This window comes from Lagopus leucura, unplaced genomic scaffold, assembly GCF_019238085.1.
Source record: "Lagopus leucura isolate 7727_CA_CO unplaced genomic scaffold, USGS_WTPT01 Super-Scaffold_100021, whole genome shotgun sequence".
Lineage (NCBI taxonomy): Eukaryota > Metazoa > Chordata > Aves > Galliformes > Phasianidae > Lagopus > Lagopus leucura.
In genome coordinates, this window is record NW_024962274.1 from 9,623,505 (window position 1) to 9,643,969 (window position 20,465).

A 20,465-nucleotide genomic window follows, 5' to 3' on the forward strand; every position below is an offset into this window, starting at 1 on the left:
CTTTTTGAAAAAATATTTAACTATTTGATTATTTATTTACTCAGAGAGCTCCTTAGAAAAAGGTCTGCTTTTTTTCCTTTTTGTTGTTTGTTCTTGTCTACTAACACTGCTCACAGTCACAGAGCCCATCTGGAAGCCTTAGTGGAGTGGTTTGCAAGCATCGTTAAGGAGTACACCGAACAGGTAAAGCACAATGTCAGCTGCTAAGATTAGGGCTGGCATAACTGTGGAAGAGGCACTGCCAGAGGAAGTTTATCCTCCTTCGTAACATTATACTTAAGTATATCATCATGTAAGTGCCATGATGCAGAGGTAGTGCCTCTCTGGTGATGAGGTTCACCAGGAACCTGGAAATCTAAGGACAGAGGATGGGAGAAGCAGCAGATCATTTTTCTCTGCACTGGCGGCTTTCAGTTTTCAACAGCCCTGAGTGAAGGACACTGACAAAAAAAAAAAAAAAAAAAAAAGGGGGGCTTAAAGGGAAAAAATGAATGTCACATCATATCTGTTCTAACCCCTGAACTTAACAAAAGGGGGGGAGGGGGAAGGGAAGAGAGATCTGTCTGTAAAACTGATATATGAGGTCTTCTAAAAGAAAAAAATCAGTTACATTCTACACAGATGTGTTTTGTCTGTTTTTTTTTGGGGGGGGGGTCCTATCCAAACATGCTTATTGCACTGACCCCCTCCCACAAAAAATGTTAAGCACAAAGAAAAAAAATGTGTGTCACAGGGAAAAGACTTTTAGTGACTGAGATATATGCAGATATCTGTCATTATTTTGTAGAAATAGGACTTCTATTTTAGTTTCTTGCTGATGTTTAATGTATTTTAGGAGCTGTCATCATGGGCTTATACTACAACCCAGCTCTTCTCTCATTCATGACATTTTTTCTTTTTTAATACAGAAGAGATGCACACCAACCATAGATTTTAATACAACTCTTGAAGAGTTCTACTGTCTTTTCAGTTGAAGCCATTGCTTTAGGGCAAACTTCTCAAAAGTGCTCCAGCCATTAAGTCACATTATTGTGCTGTTCAGTATCAACCACTTGTTTTCTGTTCTAATTTTATGCTGTACTTTAGAGAGTTTTTCAGGACTCGTTGAAGTACTCCTTAGTATTTGCTATTCAGACGATAGTGTACAGATTTAGCCCTAATTGCCGGATTATTTTTTAGTCACATTATTTTACCTGGTTTTAGTTTTGGTTTTTAATGTAGAATGAGGTGGGGTGACAAATTCTGACTTTTTTTTTTTTTAAACAAAAACAAGTTCACCTTAAAGTGATCGATGAAACTCAAATTCTGAATATTCAAAGGAAGAATAATGAAACATCAACTTACGTGGCATAACTGAGCAATGTGCAGTTGTTCTCATGTAAAAACATTATATTCACTATTTAAAAATACATAACCAGAAAACAATCTCAGTAATTTTAACATAAATAATTTCTATATTTTAAGCCTTTCCTAAAATATTTTTGGATGGCTTTCATTTTTCCCCTCACCAATAGCAGGAAGACCAATACCATGCAAGTCATAACTTCACAAATACGTGAAGTCAGTACCACTGCCAAAAGGAAGTGTTTCATGCTCCCTGTGTAGCTCATTCCAATCCTTTCTCCTACACAGGTATGGCTTTGTATGGCTTCTCCTCAGCAACACAGCCAGCTATGTTCAACAGGATACAATTTCCTTTGGAAACACAGGGACAGGCTGCTTGGCAGGAGCGAGCAGCTGGGGGCAGAGGGGCAGCACTGCGACTTCCTCATGGCTGCAGTCCTTGAGCAACTACATAGTTATGCCAACACTGCACCTCAAACAAACGTAGGGAAGCAACAAACAGGAAACTGAAGTCTCTTTAACACACACACACACACACACATCTGTTAAGAGTCGGAGTTCATGTGAAGCATTTCATATCAAGTACCTGGAGAACTTTGCAGATCCAGAAAGCTTTTCTGCAACAAGCAGTGCCTCAAATTCCACATGCACCCACACCAGACCAGCAAGATTTCAAGGCAACTACTCTAGTTCCAGGCCAGTATACCAGCCTCGGTCACATTGTCTCACAACCCCAAGATTATGTCTAAATGAATTTACACATTCCAATCTGTTCTTCCAGCTTCTTTCAATGATACCACCTTTACTTTCATCCCTATGATCAGATTGCATTATTTCCAACAGAAACACTGATAAGAAGCAGTCCATATGAACCCCCAAGAACCCTATTTCTGTAGCACACCTTCAAAACACACTGTCTTTTTGTTCCACACAAGTGCCCCACATTGAACAGGAGTACTGGTTCAGCCACTAAAACAGTATCAGAAATTAGGTATCATTTCTTTTTTCTTTTTCTTCTTCAGGAAGAAATGTCTTTGTAATTCTTAAAACTAGCCACCAAATATATTGTGGTAATTCTTGTAGCCCTTGGACACAAAATCATTAGGCATGGACTATTACTTGCATGATCACTATATTACTAGATCATTATGAAAAATAAGTTTTAATCAGCACGCGCATTTACAAAGCGCAGTGGTTTGAAACTGCTCCCTGCAACAGCACTAACCAGAAAAGTAACTTTTCCAGAGCTAAACAAAGTTAAAATAAAGTTCCTTTTTAGACATGAGATGATGAGTGATGGCAGGTGGCTAAGGCAGCGTTCAGAAGCAGAGGACACCAAAAGGATACACAATGTCATTCAGAAGAACATTTTGCTGGCACAGAGAACAGCACATAGAAAAAAATTACTACTACAATGACTCTCACAGGACTGGTTGCGTGGTGCACAGCCACGCTGAGCTTTGTCATTAATCAGCATTTATACAAAGCTAGACAAGTTAAACACACAGTGAGATATTCAGGATTCCCCTCTCCCAATCCCTCACTATTTTTCTTTCTTTTAAACCTTTGTCAGTTAAACATTTTAGTGGTAAAGGCAGCAAACGTTCTCTCAAGAACATATCAGTGTTCATTTTTATTTATCCTGCTCTGGTTCTGATATTGATCATCGTATACTCTTCATCTTTATTACTTTTAGATCAATATTTTCCTTTATTTCCTTTTCCTGACAGTTTTAGCATAATTTTATATAATGGTCACAATATATCAAGACGGGCTTGCTCCTCCACAAGGGATGGCACACATTCAGGCAGTGCAGGCTGAGGCATGCTTAAGGGCTACATCCACCAAAGAAAATGAATAGGCAACAATTAGGAGCAAATATCATGCTTTTAATGTGGCTTCTGCTGTTAATTTTTTTCTGAAACAGCAGTTGCTACTGGTGACCATATGAAGGCAGACCAGATCATATTTAAGGTCTTTCCCTCGTAATTTCCTTGCTGGTCATTTTCTAAACATTTCTCCAAGCACAGGTATTTAAGCGTACTGTATCAAGCTTGCACTAAGCTAACACCCTGACATTCTTAGAGCAAATACCAAAGTGAACAATATGATCCCACTTTAATGAATAAATACGCTTCTAAATACGATTACAATTAAAAGTACATTGCAGTTCTCACGCTATATTGCACAACTTGTGGCCTTCAGGAAGAAATGACCCCAGCTGTAACTTCAATTGTGAATAGCCCCAGTCCACTCCAGCGCAAAGGAAAAGCTTTCCCACTAGTGTGACTGAGCAATGAAACCACAAGTGCTCAGGGGGTCACTTACATCTCAGTAGGAACACAGTAACTATAAGTGAAAGGCAGAAGTCTCTAAGCTACCCCCTTGCTATAGCATAACCAATTGTGGCAGATAACAGTGCAGCTATAGTCTCAAAATCTGCAGAACGAGAAGTTCTAAGCTCTGCAGGAACCACTGTGCAACAGACCAAATCAAATGCATTTACCTCACATCAACCTGACAACAGCACAACAACTGGCAAACCCACCCTGTATCTGAAACAGGAGACAGCTGCTTATGTGGCTTCAGACTTCAGCCCCTTCTGCGTTTCCAAATAGGTAAAATCTGTGCAACAAATAAAAAACGTATCTGCTAGAAAAAAAACCAGGTGCAGCCAGGCTCAGCAGAGGGCACAGCCAGGTGCCCATGGCAGCTGGAAGAGGTAATGCTGAGGGGTTTGTTTTTAAACAGATCTTTAATTACCTCGAGGTGCTCTCAAAGCCCCTAACCACATTTTCACAAATTGCAAAGTAATATGAAAATCCTGATGGTTTCTATTTAAGCATTATAATGTAAGTATTTAGGATGGAAAGCGATTGGAGCCTAAACCTTGGAAACGCCACTTCCAAAGCAAAGATCCCACATGAATCCGCCTTCAGCCCCTAAGAAATGCATTCCAAAGCTGTGCTTTACTGCTTAAGACAGTAATTAAAATTAACCCTCACTGTCACATTATTTCCTTCCTAATCTGAATTGTGGCAAGCTCCTTCCCGAGGACACGCAGCAGGCGCTGCTGGGGCTGCCCGCCCACAGCACCCTGTGATGGTGCAGAGCGCAGGCACTATGAGGCAGCGGCTCACCAGAAATGCTCCTTCTGCAAAGTGTCTTCGCCTCTCTTTCTCTCACTCAATTCAGACTTCTGTTTTGCAAACAGGAGTTTCCGGTGCATCCCTGAAGAAGCAGAAAATTTATTTTCTAAAAATTATCGGTATTCTACACGCAACAGCTAACTGCATAGGGAGCAAGTGGTAGCCGCCAGCAGGGGGCGCTGCAGCCCCTCTGAGGAGAGGACAGCACCGCTGCCGCGGCTCCAGAAGGTTCCGTACGGCTCAGCCAATCAGAGGCCGCGGGCCTCGGGGGAACAGATAGAGGGCTGTAGAGAGGAGCGCCGATGTGCTGCTGGTATCCCCAGCAGCCTTTGCATTTGTGAGGCCTTAGCCTGTCACTGTGTGATACAGACAGCCATCTCCTGAAATGCACTCCACTCACAGATTCACATGTGCTGTAACTGACTGATGTTGGAGAGGTTTCCTCAGTACAAAGTTTCTATTAATGCTCGTGCCCACAGAGTCAGCATTTACAAACATCAACAGCCCCAGCTCGTAGCACTGCCTGTGCACACACTGTGGCACATTCATGCAAAGATGGGGTTTTTGAAAATTAGAAGCATAGTGCCGAACAGGTTACTAAAATCTTCAATATTCTGTGTTATGAAATTATACTGTGCATGTGTATGTCTTTTTCTTACTGAATTTAGTATGCTAAGCAGCTGGAAAAACTGATTCCCTTGCAATAAGACTCATGTATTAATGAGGAAAACAAGAAACACTTGTAAGATTAAAAATGGCAGAGAATAGAGTTGTCCACTGAAGTCATTGTTGTCAACATGAAAAGAGGTAGAGCTATGTACTATTGAGATCAAAGCTACTAAGATTTAAGTTATGGTATCATTTATGTTAATAATGTGTGGCGACCAGAAACAAAATATGTCAAAAAATGATAGCACAAAGACCTGTCACACATTAACAACAGTTAACATGGTGTAAAAGCACATGGAGTTGGAAACGACAGAAACCAAATCCCTCATATATATGTTATATATGTATATATTTACACATGCATACATACTATCTATGTGTAACAGACAACGCTAGAAAGCATCTGATGATTCTGCAACCATTGCTTTACCAGTAAATGAAGAACCTGCCCATTCATACTGCAGAAAAACAAAAACTAGCCTTCAGGCTTCTCAGGCCAATTCCTACTGAATATGGTGTTACTTTCATCCCCTGGACAGCATAGAAACACAGGAACTAGACAGATGATTACAGTCTCCAGTTTGCTCCAGAAGTCCAGCCACACTCTCCCAAGGAAAGAAGAAAAGGTTTCTAGAAATCATAGTATACTGAAACCTTAAGTATAATCAATTTTTGGCTGGGAGTGAATCCTTTATTTTCATGCACAAGGCGTCACTCACATAAACATATTCACGGTAGGAGCTTTTGCTTTCAAATCTAATACGATGATTAGAAAACACGCAAGTATACAAATACAATTATCTCTGTTAAGCTCATTGTAATAACATCTTTGAAATATGTGAATGACAGAAAAAGAAAGAAGCAACTTGCCTTTGCAAGGAATTTTTAATCAAAGTTAAGAGATAAGAAAAATGGTATGTCAGTGTTAGGTTCCATCAGCCTCTAAAGCTAGGCCTTTCTTCAGAAAACGCTGCTGAAATAGAATGAAACGTTGACCTGACGAGGAAATGCAGCGTGCCTTTTTAAGAAAGGAGACAACTCTGCTTCAGGAACAGATGGCCACAGCATTCATCCTGTACTGAAACTAATAAAACAGTTTCACTCCTTTTGAGCTTATTGATAAAAATATTCAGTATTACATATACAGTGTAATACAAAATATTGACAGTTTTAAAATTTAGCTCTACACTAGAAGTTTGAAAATTAGCACTCTGCAAGTTGAAGAACAAAGAGAGCACAGAACAATTCCCATCTCTGCTAAACGTTCCTGATGGAATTGACAAAACAGTAATGTTTGGGGATAGTAAAGAGAATACTGAAGCTTACTTAGGATCTGTACAACACACATTAATTATAGTTAAGTAAAGTGGATGCATGTTTAAACAGTGTTGGCCAAAGGGCGTAGAACAGACTCATCTCTGAATGTTATAATCTGAAGTTTTTAATATGAACTAATTGACTTATGGGCAAACATCTGTTTCTTCTTCCTGTAAGAAGAAGAGTCTGAGTCAGATGAAATTGCTCGATCACTATCTGCGTAGATTATTTGCCATGTAAAGTGTCTGTCTGCCAACCACATAAGATAAACCTGTCAGATGCAGCTCTACTAGCTTCAAGGGCAGATACAGAAGTGTCATTTGCAATCCTTCATACTGGTTGCCCTTTTTGACAGACTTTGTCTTCTTCTTTCTCTTACTAAATTCCAAAAAAGATACAAGGATTGTACAGAAGTAACTTTTCTAATGGGGAAAAGAGGGGCATACCAAACAAAGGCATGAGTATGTGTTTCCAAATGCAGGTAAGATTCTGTACATTCACAACTTCTCTTTACTACCTTGCAGTGGATCACAATACACACCTGCAACTTGGCAAACAGTAAATAAAATAAAAACATATAGTTGCCTTGAATGAATACTTACGATTTATTTATGCCTCAGAGTCCTTAGCTCCATAGTGAGCCTCTCAGACATCAGCCTTAGCCATGGCTACACACACACACACACACACACACACAGAGAAATTTTCATATTCACTCATCTAGAGTGAATTTCAGCAAGCTCTTGAGACCTTCTGTGTAACCATCCTCTTAATTTCCTTTTTCATTCAAAAAGAAAGAATGCAAATATTTACATACATATATCATCTCTATCTCCTTAACATAAGATTCAGGATGGAAAATCAAAAGATGTTATAGCAATAAATAATTTTAACATATACTCCATGAATTAGTCTGAGATATTTCAAAACATGATCAGTTACAATTTTATAATTAGCTTAATGCCAGCTGTCTGCTCATTCAACAGAGTATGAAATACCTGACTCCCACAGTCACCTCAGTTCCTCACAGAGACAGTCCTTGTAGATAGCTGCATGTACAAGGAACACATTTAATGAAAACTCCAGTTAACCAGTCATGAAAGACCTACCCATCAAATCCCTACTGCTTTATTCCAGTGAATGGCATTGTGAAAAATATAAACTATGACACTTCCTCTTGCTGAGGGCAGTCCTTTTGACTGCTCAGGCACCTTTACAGTACACACAAATATGTTCTTGTGTTCATATTACTGTGACCTAAATGCCTAATGTACACAAACCAAAGCCTCAAACATACAGTGCTCTGGGATTACCTGCATCTAAGAGCAGTCCTTCAAAATAACAGATGCCATACGTCATGCTAACGAAAGATCCATAAGGAACTGTCGTTCAGACAAGCACTTAATCGGAGGGAATAAAGATTTACTTTCCTTACGTTTGAGGAGCTTCTTACGTGCCAAACATGAAGACTAGCTTGCCTCCTGATGTTATTGTTTCCTGCATAGAGATGGGAGTGTCAGATAGACAAATCCCTTCCCTTCAGTGCAAGAAGGACAATTCAACCAACTGGCCAGGGAAAGAGAAGCCTTTGTGCTCCTCCACAGCCATTAGAGGACAAAAAGCTGGCAATGCAGAATTGGCATGTGAAATAACAGCCACATAAAGAAGGCAAAGAAATAGTTGCCTGGCTTCAGAAAACATGTAGAAGTGTTTTCCATTTCATACTGTGATAAAACTAAGGCATCGCGAGATTATATATATATTTTTTTAAACAAATGGTTGGCAAGAATAGCAGATGACATCAGGAAGATAATTTTGGTGTGAATACAGCTCCAGAATAACCACTTGGGATATGAACAATTCAGATGAGCCTTATACGATCTTGAGTCTCATGTATTAAGCTCTGGGCTATGGGTTTGATGGAGATCTCTCTCTTTCAAATTACCATTTTCAGAAAGCTGAGAAAACACTCTTGGTAAAAGGCTCATCAAGACTGGAACACCAGTGAATTTTCAGAGTCAAGAAATCAGTGTTTATGGTAAGACATGTCTTGCTGAAGAATCATGACTTACTCTCATGCAACAATTTCTGCGCTTCCTTCTAAAATAAGAATGATTTGTCTCTACAGAAAAGTATTTCCCCTGTAGGTGTTTTCATAGGAGCTGGAAGATGCTATAAGGTATAAATTACTAAACTCCAGGCACTGGCATAGCACATATGCAGATGAGTGCTGAGTTTGAGGACTGCAAAACAAAACATTCAAAATACTGGATATTCAAATTAAAGAAATATATTGAATGATCGTAACGTGAAGAAGATACATGGAGAGCATGGTTTTCCAGCCCACAACTCAAAACATAACTGAACTCAATCACTCCCTCACTGTAACCCTTGTACTCAAGTAGATGTACATTATGATGGCCAGGCTCCAGATCAACATCATCACCTTTCCTAAAGCCTGCAATGTAGAGCAGCTGCTGTAAGCATGCTACTTGCTAAAGATCTCAAAGTAGAAAGTCCTACTGCTGACAAAGTCAAAGTTAACCTGCCTGGGCTCCCGATTCAACCACAGCAGTTAAAAACTGACAATGGAAAGAGTTGCATGAAAATTGAAAGTGATATTTAAAAAGTTTCTTGAGAAAGGAGGCTGTGTATGCAGACAGGTAATTTAATTTCCTTCCACTGCCTTGTAAATTTAGGTTTCTTAAATTAATGCGAGATTTGTTTTCATACTAGAATCCACTGGGAGACTGATTATGCTGAAACACACTTCACTAAGTGTTGGAGGAGCAAAGAGGAATGCAGACAATATTTCAATACATGAATACTGCATATTAAGTAACTCTTTGATTTTCCTAAATGAATATACTAAAATGAAAAATACTTCTTATGGTGTCAAATGAAGATTTACCACAGAGTAATGAGTAACTGCAGGCAAAATTATACCTCTTTAGCCAACTCACTTTATGTTAATTTCATTGCTAAATACTTCGAGGAGCATTTCTTATATAAAAATTGTATCGTTCTCCTTCAGTAATGTAGAAGCAGGTAGATTCATGATGCAGGCCACGCATGAGTCCCAGATAAATTATTATTTTCATTTCCAGAGTGACTTGCTATTATCTTTCACCAGTTCTCAGCCCAGTCATTCATTTTCACTAGCTTCATCCAGAGATATAAGCTATTAAAGACTAGGAACACCATGAAACAAGAGAGTTCATCTGACTCAATGACTGCACTCATTGTTACATGAGATATGAACTGTCCTGCTTGTAGGTATCAACCATCTGGGATCAAAATAATGACAGGGACACCTGAATCTAGATAAGAAGTGATATATCAGTATGTAAATGACCAAGTTTCAAAGATTTCTCTCTGCTCCGTAGATAAAAGCAGTTATGGGAGACAGAAAAAGCAGCATCTACATGGCACTGTTAAGCCCACACAGGCCTTCCTTCCTAAAGGTTCTGCCATTAATGGCTATTTTTCCAATACCCCCTTAACAGCCAGCCTCAAAGAGTTCTATGTGGAAACCTGTGCTAAATCTGGTGCCCTGAAAAATCTGAATGAAATTGCTGGCCAATACCAGTATGTCCCCTAACTGTGAAAAGATGCTTATGGGCACAGAAAGGTTCCTTGCAGTTTTGATTCCCTGATGTCTCTTCATGAGCTAACATTCCAGTTCATTGCTGGTTTCAGGCCCCTGCTGAAGAACAGGACATATCACAACACTGAAGGGAGCCAGCGGACTCCAGAGCCATCAACTCCAGACCTTCACTGCCAGAGGTCAGGCTATATTTCAGCAGTACATTTTGACATAAAGCTGCAAAGTTAAAAAAACAAAACCGAAACACAAACTCCACATCCCCATTCTTTGCTCAAGTCAGAAAATACTGCCCAGCTGCCTCTAGCAGCTGGGAGCCTTGATAGCAAAAGACCCTCCATCCCCTGATGGCAGCTACACAGCACACGAGGAAAGCAGAACAGCTCTGAAATCACCATCATACCACACTGCTGTGTGCTGGAGAATTTGCTAGGTAACATCAAACAAATCCTAGAACTTAAATGCTGCAGGAGCAGAAATCCCCAAGATTCTGTACTAACCAGACTTTGAACAATTTCCATTGTGACCTCAGATTGTTAGCATTGTACTCCTAGTGAGTAAAATACATCAGCTGGGCATCTGGAGCCCATTACAACACAAGAGTAGTTTATCCTCATCTCTATCCTGTTTGGAGCTATAGGCAATTCTCACATAACCAAACCCACTCTGACAGAAGTACCTTTTCCCCATCCCTCACTTCTATTAAAAAGCAGAAAAAACAAAAAAACAAAAAAACTTTCTCATCCTTTTACTAAAATCCCATCTACACTGAAATGCATATCAATCTCAGTCACTCATGAAAGAAAATTTCTTCCAGTCTGTTAAATTTCTATAAATGAAACATTTTGGTTTTCATTTTAGTACAGTTTGTTTTGAAATACTTTCCCAGGAAAACTGGAAAAAAGTCATCTCAGTAAATGTTTCTGGGCAGTTTAAGTAACAAAATTGCAGGGCTGTCTCTTCTTCACTGATCTGCAAGAACTTCAGCTGAGGGTATCAGTGCTCATATATCGTAACAAATCTTAAATGAATTAAAAGGAAAAGAATGCCAGTATAAACCTTCTGAAATTCTGCACTGCTTGAGTGCTCCCAACAAGTCTGCAAAGACTGCCGTTAGGAATCTTGTCAGAGCAGATGGATTTCACTCAAATGGCCCCATATGTCATTTTTCATTTGTATGGCAGTAGCCTGAACTCCAAGAACACCTAGGGCCCGTTTTCATCAAAATGCCTTGCTAAGCAATCCAAGAGATGAAAGAGATAAAGAAGATAATGCTCCAAATCTTGCACTGGGCAGAGAAAGTGACCCAAACAAAATGAAAATCTGGCAGATTCTTTCAAGTTAAGAGATGGGAGTAAACGAGCTGCAGAGGTATTTGGCAGAGGGAGCCTTTCCCTTCCCATCTTTTTTTTTTATCTTACAAGATTTGGCCATCTGTCCACTTTTACAGCCTTATGAATGAGAAACCAGTTTGGAAGAATAGAGCCTTCTTCACAACTCTTCTCTTGCAGGGCAGATAAGGACAGGAAGGGATGATTAAAGCTTTTGCTGGTTAGCAGTAACAGAAAGCAAAAGGGGGGAGGGGGGAGGGAAGAAGAGGTGTTCTGAGTCTTGTGTGAGAGAAGCCAGTTTCAGACTACTGCTGTCCATAATTAGTATAATTGTCAGAACAGAAGCTATCACACACTTGGCAGCACAACAGCTCGATCCTATATTTATAATACTGAAGCTATTAAAATACTGCCATTTAAAGCACATCCAGTCAGACAGAGGAGTTCAATTTCCAGTAAGAGCAGGTGAATAATACAGATGGCGCACTCAGCTGCAGAAAAGCTCTGCCTTTTCATAACAGGGCACTTGGTACTCACACCTCCTGCAGCATTCTCCTCTTTGAGGTGCAATTCAATCTGCTTGCATCCAGCATACAGCTTTTTTTTTTTTTTCTCCTGAGACTTTCATCAATATCAGTGGAGACATTTATCAAATACAGATGTAGGGAAGGACAATCCAAGCTTTCTGATAAGGTGACAGTAACGTTGTCTGTATCAGGATGGCCTCTGGAACAGAAATCTATTGCACTAGTGTAATGAAATTTCATTTGAATGAAATAAAAAGCTGCACTTTTTGAAAAAATATAAATACATAACAAAAACTGTTCAAAATCACATCATTCAGAGCTCACCTAACAAGATTTGCGAGTTGCTGTGTTAGCTGACCAAACTGCATGTATCTACAGATTGAAAATAAACACCCATTGCCCTGTACGTGTCACAGTAATCTGCAAAATATGGAAACACATGAACGAGTAGCACCCTCAGAAAGTTTGATTTGAACAAGTGCTCTGGGGCCCTGATCTCTTCCCTACACAATGCAGAATGGCTGCAAGGTATAAGACAAGAAGCCCAGGTTAGAGCACACACAGCAGCAGAGAGTTTTTTCCTATTGACTAGTGAGTAGTTGGATGTGACCCATTTCCATTTATTTTCTTTGCAGAAGTCAACAAACTGTGCACAATGTCTCTTTTGCACTGCTCAAAGCCTCATTTTTCTTCAGAAAAGGGCCAGCTGAAGATGCACATTTTTAGGCTGTTTGCTGCCACTCTTTTTTCCATTGTGCATTTCAGACTTGTGTTCCAATCACCCCCTCAGATTTGCATCTGCATATTGGAAAAATCACACATCTTTGTAACAGTGGGATGGTGCAGAAATAAGTTCAGCATCTGGAAAGTACTTTAAGGCCATGAAAAAGTCGTACCCTAAGCACATGTAATTAAAGGAAATGTATGAGCTATCTCAGTGGAAAAATACTCTAAAACCAACTCAAAAGCAACTATATTAACAGGGAAAACTGCTTCTAATAGTGCTGTTTCTGTTGGCACTTTAAATATATTTCTAATGCATACAATTTTATACAGCCAGGTATTAGACTACAGTCAAGTCAATGCGACTAATGCTTTAGCATTAGCAGATTGAGTAATTGCTCTGCTGATTTCCAAGAACTGAAGAATGTGGTGCTGCACTTCTGTGCAGCTTCGCATTGCTACGCTACAACTAAATGCAAAGCATCTTTTAATGCATGGTGGAAATTACTTACTTATAAATGAGACCAACTGGCACAAGAGCAAGTAGAGCAGTAAGTTAGGGAGATGAGATCACAGTACACTGCTTGAACTATGCAGAAAAGCTTGCATAGCATTTGTCTGTACTAGGCCTAATGCCAGCTAGTAGTAGCTCAGTTTTATGCACAGTAAACTCCCTCACACAAGGGAGAAAAAATTATACAAGTCAATTTAAAATGTCACTCTATATTTTGTCTGTATATACGTGTATCGCATACGTATTTATATAGAAAGAAATCACTGGTGATGGCGAGATGATGGTGAGAGGCATGAAAGATTCAGAACACGGAGTAAGGTGAATCACTTTACAAGACAGACTTATGAGAGCTCAACAGGGAATACAGGGGGTAGGTAATTGCTTGTTCCTTCAATAGTGCTGAATTTAGAAATGAACCGTAGTAATAACATTCATAATGAAAATCCCTTAACTGTTTAGAGACCACAAATCTAAGCACGTTATGTGCTGACTACAGTATGAGGGGTTTTTCGTAAGATAGGGAATACCACAAACATTTGTTAGCAATTTGTTAGAAATGCTGTGGTATTTAACCACTCAGAGTCTGTTTTCATGCTCTCTGAACAGATAAATCAATTTGGAGAAAGGTCCTATGGAAAAGTTACGATAGACACAGATGCATTCACCATCATTTTTTGTCATAACATTTTCACATCTAAATTATCCCTTCAAGACCTCAATAAAGAAAGACAAATTGAAAAACTGAAAGCTCTGGACTGCTACGAAAGTCACTGGGCAGATTCAGAGTAAACACTGAGATGGGGACAGATTGCAAACAAATTTTGCAGACTTTTCTTCAAATTCTTATTTTTGTTTTTGGGAAATTAACAAGTAAAATCCGTCGTGCTTTTATCGTTTGTTTTTTAAATTCAGCCTGACAATTACAAAGCCCAGACAGTTTATTTCTTCTTGTTTCATATGCCTACAAAGGAATGCCATCTCAATTTACCTTCTATAGAAAGCAGGTCTTGGTGAATAAAGTTCAAGATCATCAACATTTGAAAACAAATAACACGTTTTCATTTATTTTGTATTGATTTAAAGCTGACTGCAGTCAAAATTAGCTTGCCTATTGACATCAACTGACTATAAGCTAAAGCTGCCTTCTTTGCTCTGCTCTGGTTAAAACAAATATTTTAACTGAATCTTTAAAGGTGTTTCCAAAAATACCACAGAATAATGCCTTGAAAAGAAAGATGAGAGGGGAAGAAGAAAGCAAAGCTCTCTGAAGTGAACCAATCAGCCATACCTCACCTCCTCCTATACAGAAGGCAGATATGGTAAGGGAAATGAAAACACAAACCACCTCGTTATTTGGTACGGGGAAGGAGAAAAAAAAGCACCACACCCTGAGTATGCAACTGATTGTCATTAGCAACCAGGTGCTTAAGTGCCCACTTAATGTCAAACACTTCTACAGACTGTTTACCAGCAGTGATCAGAGCTCTGTCTGCACAAACCCAGCTCCACAACAGCAGAACAGCTTTCTGCCGTCCTGCTTCAAAAACCCATGTCTTTCCATGTCTTACCAAAGCTGTATCTTACCAGGTTCTGAAGCAAAGCTCCAATTATCTACTCCGTTCTAGTACAAATAATATATATTTTGCTGCTTCAGTACTTCGCCTCACAATATGAGAGAGATTTGCACAAAGACAGACATGTGGCTCACAGCCTGTTTGCTTGCTGCCACGGAATGCAGCATTAGGACGTCCACACAGATGTGCCAGTTCAGACTCAGCCATGTTGCAATCACAAACTGGTTTTAATTCTACGGTTAGCACACAACAGCAACACAAGTTTGACTGTACTTTCAAATAAAGACAGCCTTCATCATTCCACTCTCAAGGCTTTTTGTTTTTAAGCACCTCTTTTTACTGCATGTTAAAGCCCACATAACAGGAATTGTTAGTAAATACATCTCAAAACTAAAAAAAAAAAAAGTCACAATAAATAACATAATTCTCACAATCAACTGCACAAGACTTTTACCACAAAGCATGAAAAGTATTTGTTTACAATTTTGCAATTAAATTTTAAAAAAAAAAAAAAAAAAAAAAAGCAATATCACTGAAAAATTGAAGGACCAGTGTCCTATAAGGACAAGCTTTTGTGACAGAGCTCCAAAGTGCTGCAGCTGCTACACAAGGAAATACCATCCTTGGTCACTTTTGATCCAGATGTAGTAAAGATGACAAAAACTGAATTCTATCTTCACAATTCTACTACCACCCACTGAAAAATCCACTTTTGCTCAGAATCACAGCAAGAACAGGAGTAGCCTGCTTAATCTTCAAATTATATTTACCCAACTACAGAAGTACAGTTAGATACAGAATCTAGAATCTAAAAACAAGTGAATTAAGATCAGACTCTCTCATGAGGCAAATTTCTTCTGCTACAATTGTTTGAGTGAGGGCACAAGGGCTGGGCATGAAGCTAGTGCCTTTCTGATTCTCAGTACAGAACACCATGTCCAAGGCAACACTTGAAGACAAATAATTCTGGGCGATCAGCACATGGGTATGGTAAGGTTTGAGATGCTGCCTCAGAGATACCACGACTTTGTGATTCAACCTTATATTGAATTTCCCTTTCCTACTTCATATGTACTTTTAAGACTACGTAAAAGCCAAGGCTCTATGTAGCTCTGTGTATGCACACTGTGAAAAAGTCTGCAGCCTAACCCAACAGGAGACCATATCTATCATCCAGGACTAGCTGTACACAGTGATATATAGCTATTTCCTTTATCATCCTTTAATGTTGAAAAGCACCATTTAAATCCCTCATGTAAATGTATTTTGATTCTCATTTATCAAACAGCAGCAATGTCCTCATCTGCTAAACTAAACCACCTAACATGCAGTGAATATTAGCTCTCCTCACAGCATACTGAACTAAGGGAACATACTCTAAAGGACTTGATCATAAGAAGGATAAACCGTTTACCTCTGATGTCATTCAGATATAACTGTTTTACACTATACTCTGAGTGTAGCAAACAGATAATTTTGTTTATACTATTTATTTTCTCCTTCTTTATATCTATATAATATACTTATTTATTTTATTAATATATTATTAATAATTTTTATTTTTTATTATTATATATTAATTAATATATTTATTTATTAACATATCTCTTTATTTTATTAATATATTTACTTATCTATCTATCTATCTATCTCAGTCTGGAGAAGAGGAGGCTCAGGGGAGACCTCACTGCACTCTACAACTTCCTGAAGGGAGGTTGTGGTGCAAAAGGGTCTGGCCTCTTCTCCCAGGCAAATAGTAGGACCCGAGGAAATGGCAAGAAGTTGTACCAGAGGAGGTTTAGGTTGGATATTAGGAGAAACTTATTCTCTCAGAGGGTGGTCAGGCACTGGAATGGCTGCCCAGGGAGGTGGTGGAGTCGCCATCCCTGGCAGTGTTCAAGAGGCGCCTGGATGAGGAGCTACAAGATATGGTTTAGTAGCTTGTGGTACTGATAGGAATGGGAGGGTGGTTGGACTGGATGATCTTGCAGGCCATTTCCAACCTTGTGATTCTGTGATTCTATTTTTTTCTATGGACAGTGATAATATTAATTGCAACAGAAACGACGGAATGCCGAGCAATCTAATATAATTTATCTAATTTTAAAGCAGATGTAATTTCAAAGACTTCACAACATGGGTCTAAGTTTGATGCCAGTCTTGGTGTGTAAATAAAGGTAATATTGCATTGCTAGAGGTCGATATAAAGCCTCTTCAAATTATTTTCTCTAGCACAGTACTAAACTGCTATCAACACATTTTTTTCCAATAAACATCTCTTTCATATTCATTCTTTCCTTCTTAGGGGCATTTAGATGATTTCCTTCAGTAAAACATTTTCATTTAAAGGATTTCATCAGCATTTCACAGTCTGCTCATGACCTATTTCTTTGTATTTGAACTAAAACTAATCATATTTCCCATGCACTTTACAGAATAATAAGATCAAGAATAGCATTTTGGAGAGAATGCAAAAATACCACAGAAGACATTTTCACACTACTTCAAAGAACCACGGAATAACACCAACCAGTCTGAAACTCTGAGTTTGTGCTTCAGTGCCACTCATACCTACCCTGAAGACCTCAAGAAACAGCTTTAGCTGGCAAGAAACGAAGCCTTTTCAATAACTATCAAAGATGTACCTGGCTAATTCTAAGGAAGAGATGCCCCAGTTAATGTATCAATGTAATTCTGCAAACTGCAATGCAAAGAAACAAGCTTGGGTTTTCAAAAACTGCATAGCTAAATTAATACAGAGCCACACCTGAGCAAGTAAGTCTGGCAGCTACAGGAGAGCAGAAAACACTTGGTAAATTTCAAAAATTGTAATCAAAAGGAATGGAAGAAGCAGATCCTCATCTGCCTCTTGCCATCCTGCACCATATTCCCAGCCCCTCCCATGCTTGGCTTTGTGCTTCAGGCTGTACCAGTGGCAGCAAGACCTGCCTGAACTCCTGAATTTGTTCTGAAATTTATGCAAAGAGGGAGGGTTGCAGAGTTGCATCCTTACCAGATGCAACTGTATTCATTCTATCCTTGATATTTATCATCCTACCACTTGTAATTCCTTCTCCTCATTTACCCAGTCAGACCTAAAACAAAGTACTGAACTCTCTCGTTTTCCAAAGGGTTCAGTAGTCAGAGGAATTAATCCTGGGAGTGCAGTCTCTTACAGAGGAACATTATTGGAGACTAAAGCCTGCTGAGGAGCAAAGCAGCTTTTCTCAGTGGGATACACTGCAGCAGCAGCTCCTGTGTTAAATATTTAAGAAAATAAATTATGGAATTATGCTAGGAAGAATAGAGAAGATGTGAGAAATACAGTTTACAATACAAGCTTTCTCAAAACAATTTCAGTGTGAAAGTGCCCTGCTGAGCATCTTAGTTTCACCAATAAGAACATAAGCACAAAGGTAACAATGCCACTAAACATCTGTCACTTCTAACATTTTCTGGGATCTTCCTATTTATTTATAAAGCATCCTTTTGTTTCTTTCAAATGTACACAACAGCAGGCATCAAGTTTTAGATACAGCCTTTGCCAAGTTGGTAAAAACAAGGTTTAATGCTTAGTACCATACCTGGCATTCACTGATATGAAAGGGCACTGTGTGTGCTGCACGCTCTCTGAAAGGCTCTTCAAGCTTCAGACCTTTAAGAAGAACCATCCGACATCTAATCTTCATTGCACTGCATAAGTGCAAGGACTGTAGTTTCTTTAAAATTTTCTGCTCATAGAAACTCAGACTGCTAGCCTTTCAATGCTATGGTGTAACAAACTGCTGTGTGTATAACTACAGCGGACGGAATGATTTATTAATACCCCAGGCTTTCTTTTTTGTTCTGTGTCTGGCCACAACCCAATCTATACTGGATTGCAAATCGTAATGACCTATGACCAAAACTCAAGGGCAATCCTGTCACTTTTGAAGATACATAAATGATTAATAACTAAAAAGGGAAAAAAGGAATCCATTATTTGCTATATTAAGTAATCTTTCTAAGGAACATTCTATTTCACGTTGGGACACACAAAATCACTGAAGAATACACAAAGAATACACAAATCAGTCTGGTATTCTGCATCAGCAGCACAGAATGACAGCCCACAGAGCAGCAAATGCATCCCCACCCACAGGTTCCCCTTTTCACTAGGCCAAAAGAGCAAATCACTCACTCCCCTTTGTGAATAGTTTCTCCTGCAAAACAAGAACCTAAATAAGAAAAAAAATAACCATTTGTTTAACTAGAAATTAAATACTTAATCAGGTAAGAAATTATTATCTTAAATTAGATAAGCCAGCCAAAAAAAAAAATCTCCATTTCAGTTTTAGTATTATGAGCATGATTTTGTCTTGAAAAGTACACTGATGTGCTGTGTCTGTGACTGAAGGAGCACATCCTGCCTTTATGTAGCAGCATAGACCTAACAATTATGCTGCTAGAAGAAGTTACACTATTTGAGTTCCCTATTTTGAAGAAGTGTTCTTTATTTCACTGCCTTACTAATATAAAAATTACATCGCATTCACAATAACTCACTTCTTCCAGTTTTGTCTAAATGTTCAGAGTAACACAGAGCAATACTAATAGACTGTTTACTGCAGTATGCTCCTAGGATGCCTCCAGTACAGCTGCACTACTTTCATGCTTCAAGCAGAAAGGTACGAGTTGTTACAAAGCTCTGCCTCTTGAAAATGTCCATATTAAATGTTATTAAGCTGTAGCAAAACACTGCTCTGAAACAAAGCAGGTATTCCATTCTGCACTTAGCAGGCACAGTTTATTCAGCGTCAGCAAGCCATTAAACAAATATCCTAATAAAATCAGTGTCCAACAACATCAAATGGTTCAAACTACCAAGTCCAAACTTTTCAAAACCACAGTTTCCAGGAAAATATGATAGGTTCCAAACTAGAAAAAAAGACTTCCATTTTTAATCACTTCTGAACGGGTGATAACTGACTACAGTCTTCACCACTGCTGCAACAGATAACTTGGCACTTGCTGGGCTACCTCATTACAGCTTTCTCCAGACTCAGCACAGGTTACCTTGGGCAATAAATTGCAGAGCCTGCGTCCTGCCGTTCGCAGGGGGGGCTCTGGGCAGCCACACTTACAGAGAACACAAGATGCATGAGCTGTCGCTCCACTAATCAGTGCAGGAACATCATATTAATCAAAAGATCAGCAAGAAAGCACACATCAGACAAGTATCCAGATGGTAACTTCGCAGAATTTCCATCATGCACTGCCAGTTTAAAGGCTGTATTGCAATATTAAACTCAGACACACAAGTCAGTGAATACAGGTATAGAATTCTCTGACATGAGACAAGTTCTAATTTTTTGTTTGTTTATCTACACATATATGTTAAAATCAGAGCAAATTCTTCTTTTCTCTGAAAGCAGAAAGACATGCAGAATAGTGGATTTGTACTTGGGAGTCCCCCTATTTCTTCTGTACTACTCCCACCTCTTCTGCCACGAGGAACAAAAAAATCAATTTGATCCTACTGCAAGTCTGCACCAAACAGACACTAAAAGATGAAGGCTAATATCTTTCTTTTCTAAAAAAGCATCACCAACTCTCAATACCAATTTTCTCCCCTCCAAGTTTAATCCCAATACAGTAAATACTGGTAAGAAATGAAAGAGGAAAAAAAAAACCACCACATAACATGGGAGAAGACAGATAAAGCACATGTAAA

General features: G+C 39.0%; 1 protein-coding gene across 1 annotated transcript in view; it reads right to left on the bottom strand.

The window, feature by feature from the left end:
- The window catches only part of CLSTN2 (calsyntenin 2), a 183,995-nt gene extending 176,157 nt beyond the window's left edge, over positions 1-7,838 (bottom strand). Inside the window, exon 1 of the mRNA XM_042878550.1 lies at positions 7,834-7,838. Coding sequence (XP_042734484.1) covers positions 7,834-7,838 — 5 coding nt within the window. The remainder of the gene's footprint in view (positions 1-7,833) is intronic.
- Positions 7,839-20,465: the final 12,627 nt, after the last annotated feature.